The sequence below is a fragment of the Sparus aurata genome, chromosome 6 (assembly GCF_900880675.1).
Source record: "Sparus aurata chromosome 6, fSpaAur1.1, whole genome shotgun sequence".
Classification (NCBI taxonomy): Eukaryota; Metazoa; Chordata; class Actinopteri; order Spariformes; family Sparidae; genus Sparus; species Sparus aurata.
Genome location: NC_044192.1, coordinates 15,734,015 through 15,738,429, shown reverse-complemented (window position 1 = coordinate 15,738,429; position 4,415 = coordinate 15,734,015). Strand labels below are relative to the sequence as shown.

Here is a 4,415-nt window from a genome sequence, read left to right as displayed (position 1 = left end):
GACATGACGCACGCTGATGCGTTACATCAAAATAAAATGCGAAACCCCAGTTCAATTTGTGATTTCATTCCAAATCATATATTCAACAAAAATGGAGCTCTTTCAGGATAATCAAAATTGAATCAGCAGGCCCTTTTAGCTTGGAAGCTGTCTTTTGATCATGATTCCTCACCTCACAATGCCTTCCATTAGAACATCTGTGACACACTTATCAGGAACAAATCATTATTCTTTTTAATACATGAGAAATATATAAATCACATTTGCTATCTCTTTCATGATTCTGACAAAATGCTGTCTTATGTCAGGATATTTTTTTAGTCAAGCACATTGATGTAATAGACACATGACATGAGCATATATACATCTACATGAGTAGACAGGTATACACAAAGTTAGATGACATCATGCTTCATCTTCTTGAATATATATGTATAAAAAAGGAAGTACACAAGACAAAGCAGCTATGTGGCAACATGCTGTCTTATGACCAATTTATCTCTGTGCACAGTTTTCCAATTCCTCTCAGAGAATCTAATTCATGGGTTATCCTTAAATTAAGTGATTCAACTTGTGAGGGGCCACTTAAGTTATGGGGAAAATTAAAACTAAAAGGATTTAACTTAATCTCTGTAGTACATTGGTATGTTGGCAGTGCAACTGGAGAGGTGAAAGTAGGCTCATCATCAGGATCATCAGGTTGGGACCCTCTTTTATTGACATTGCATTGAAAGGCCCATAACTTCTCCAGAGGGCTAAGCGGTGACACTTGGCATCCCAGGTTCACCCTCCTCAGATCGATACCCTCCTGTCTTCAGCTTGCTGCCGAGTTGTTGCCTTTCCCTTTTATCCAAAGTCAATTGCTGCTTTTCTCGGCTGCATTTGACAATATGATTCATAGTGTTTTAGATGACTGATAACCTCTCACCCCCATGTTCTTCAACAGACTGGTAGTAGATGTAGCTAGAAAAACACTGCGTCCCTTTTCTATATGAAACAACATATTGCAATTTATACTGATGATGTATGGTCTTGAACAAATATAAATTGTTACAAGGAGAAGAGCTTGTCTTTTACCTTAGATACTGCATTTTAAACAAGTCTAAGGAAGTACACTTGAAAATCTTACATAAAATATATCCTGTTTACTGTCCTATTGCAAAGTCTACAGATGTTGATATGTATTGCATTTCTTGTAAACAAAGTTTTGAAACAACCCCTCACCTTTGAAATATCCCAAAAATTCGGGAGCGCTAGTCTCATTGTTTGGAGCCTACTTACCGTGTGTACCATCTTAACCTTAAACATTGTTTTATACTTTAATAAATCAAGTGATAGCCATCTCGAGCATGTGATCAACTTCATCATCCCACCTCTTTATTACATTAGGTTGTTAGACATAAATGGGAAAGGTGGATGTTTGCAATATGTAAAAGTACTTTTCATAGTACTATTTTAGAGCAGTCAGATTTTTGAAGATCTCTGTCGAGTTCCATCACATTCCAAAAGCAACTCTCAAGTTACTGAATCATTTTTTTCTTTCCAAGTTTGACATTTTGCACTCAGCAGCCAGCCACTAACTTTTTTAATCCACATTCCCATTAGTGATTTGGATGAATGACGAACTGACAGCCAACATCTACTGTCAGACTAAGGAAGTTATGAGAGAAAAAAACCCAGATGTTGGTTTGTTAACAAAGCATAGCTTTATTGTGATGGTGGAAACAGGGAACTCTGACAAACATGGGGGTGACTGCCAGACAGTTTATTTCGCTTGAGCAGCAGCTGCTGCTGCCTTCCGCACCGCCTTCATGCCCTTCTTGTTGTGCTTCTTAGCAAAACGCATGTTCCTCAGGAACTTGGGGTCCACCTGCAGCAAAGACAGAAAACAGACAATGAAGTGAGCAGGTCGGATCAAAGTATGGAAGTGGTGCACAATTCCAAGATCTATTCTTTGAAAGCCACACAGCACAATAGAGCAGAAAGACAGAAGGGCTTGAGTACAGTAGATATCCAGGTTTGTGGTTTAACACAGGGAAAAACTAGATGGGATCAGAACTACTTCACTTGTACCTGGCTTATACAAATCAAACATGTGGCAGAAAGGCCAGGGTGCAAAAGTAACATTCATAAAATTTGTATTATTTCCCAGACATATATAATCGATATAGTTTACATGAAAATAAATCAGTTTCCTTTAATTGAAAGCACAGTTGGTTTAAATCAGATCTGCTTCCTCCTTTAACTTAACGTTAAATATCTTGACAGAGTATGTGTATGTTTTGCACTTGTTACACAGTCACTTGAGCAAAACTGCATTTCACACCGAGTTGACAAACCAGCCACCCTGTTACGCTTAAAACAGCGCCAAACCACACACAAAACAAGAGGACAAATGACGCTTGTCAAATTTTCAGCTACCCGTGAAGCAAGACATTTTTAACAATTGATTAATTAGAAATCATGCAAGTCTAAAGATTAAATCTGAATCTTGGCCTGGACGATGACTTTGCCACTGTGAACATCAATGTATGACAAATCCGGTACACATCGACTAACTCAGCTCTACACCTCTAGTCTAAATGTAATGCAAGTCTTGATATTCATTCAATCTTCTTCATTAGTGCAAAGTTGGTGAGGATATCCAAAACTTTTTTCCCATAATCACAACAAGAGTGAAATAATCGACATTACCAAGACAGGGTTTCTCAAAGTTAGGTGTTCCACTCTAAACATAAAGATCTCAAACTGACACACAGTAGCCCCCATAAAGCTGGGTATGCTGCTTTCCACAATTCAACCTTTTCAGACAAAACTGTGCTCAGGGGGAAACATTTATGCTAATTGCAACATTACTCCAAATGCTTGGATCGAAGAACAAGCTTTTATCATATACATTACCCAAGATAAGTTAGGGATATTGGCGTATATGTGCATGGATTTTGCGTTATAACGTAAATGAATAATACATTAGTTTTGGGGAATCAAAATATTCACAAAAAATACCAATGTCACAGAACAAAAAGTGAAACGGTAAAATTTTCCGATATTCATAACTCATTTTGAGCAGTGTAGGATGGAATGGAATAGGATGTAAAACCTAGGACCAAAAAGACAGATTCAATAACATTACTGCAGGCGCGCACTGATTTTGACATGTTGCTAACATGCATGACAAATGGGCTGTATGAATCTTTGTGCAGCCAGAATGTTATCTTTGTTCATGCAAGTACACCATCAAACACAGAACTGCAACAACACACATACCCCCTTCAGTGACTCGTAGCGGTCAGATCTGGGCTTCTTGATGCCATTCCTGTGGGCTTTACGAGCTGTTCAGAGAGAAGGAAACAATTAACACAGGTAAGCTCATATGCTCCGCACAGCACTTGCACAGTAACGTTACACCCTAATATACTGCATACTTTCAAGAACATGCTTGCACAATTGACACCTGACATTTAACTGTTCCTGACAGTTGACCAGTAGCTCAACAGCTTCCACTTTTGAGAGGTTAGCTCCACAGAGAGGAGCTAAGTTACACTTGAACTGATGCTTATTGTCACTTACACTGGTTGTGAGTTGTGTGGTTCTTTGACTTGGCCATTTCGACACTGGTTAATCTGAAGAAAAGACAAATTAAACAGCATAAGATTGAAGCCTTTATTTAGCATCACTGTTAGCATCATTCACTAGCATGTTAGCCTGTGTTTCAGTCGCTAGCCAGCAGCCAGGATGCTTCGTACTATGTAAACAGATGATTAAAACGGTCATTTTGTAATTGTCAAAAGCAGCTTCAACCCGATAAAGATGTACTCATCACACTAAAACACACTTATGATAAGGCGAATCGTATATGACTGTGAACGTAACAACTCCATGCCTGCTAGCTGATGTGAGGCTAATGCTCTACTCGGGGCAGCGTTTGCATTTTTAAAATGCAACTATGTCCTTTTCATGAGGATCATACTTAGAACATAATACTGCTAAAATAAGCCAAATGGAGTGATTAATCAAACACAGTAGTTGTTTATGTGCGGGGACGTAAAATACACGCAGATTGATTAAGATTTTAAAAGTCCGACTAGATGGGAAAAGTGGGTACCTGCCACACGAACAGACGACAACCGGAAGAGAAAGAAAGACGAACCCGGTAGAGGACAAGAAGAAGAGTCGGGGCAAGAGAAGAAGTGACTGAGGAGAAAGGGTCTGTGTGCTCATGACACTGCCGCCTGCTGGTGGTGTGTGATATGACAGGAGAGAGCACAAGTGTGGCCACATGATGGCACCCTCTGCTTACTACATGACAGGAGCCCAACAATCATGTTGTGTTTTATCTTGGTGTCTTCATTATGAAGAAGGAGAAGTGACACAACTTCAGGTGTCTGGAAGCCACATTTATTTCTCTTCCTCCT

General features: G+C 39.3%; 1 protein-coding gene across 1 annotated transcript; it reads right to left on the bottom strand.

Annotated features, from left to right (window-relative positions):
* Positions 1-1,683: 1,683 nt before the first annotated feature.
* Positions 1,684-4,211, bottom strand: rpl29 (ribosomal protein L29). Its single transcript, XM_030418501.1, has 4 exons — positions 4,106-4,211; positions 3,571-3,623; positions 3,268-3,332; positions 1,684-1,870 (listed from the first exon to the last, which is right to left on the bottom strand). The coding sequence occupies exons 2-4, from the start codon at positions 3,605-3,607 to the stop codon at positions 1,766-1,768; spliced, it is 207 nt and encodes a 68-aa protein (XP_030274361.1). The 5' UTR covers positions 3,608-3,623; positions 4,106-4,211; the 3' UTR covers positions 1,684-1,765.
* Positions 4,212-4,415: the final 204 nt, after the last annotated feature.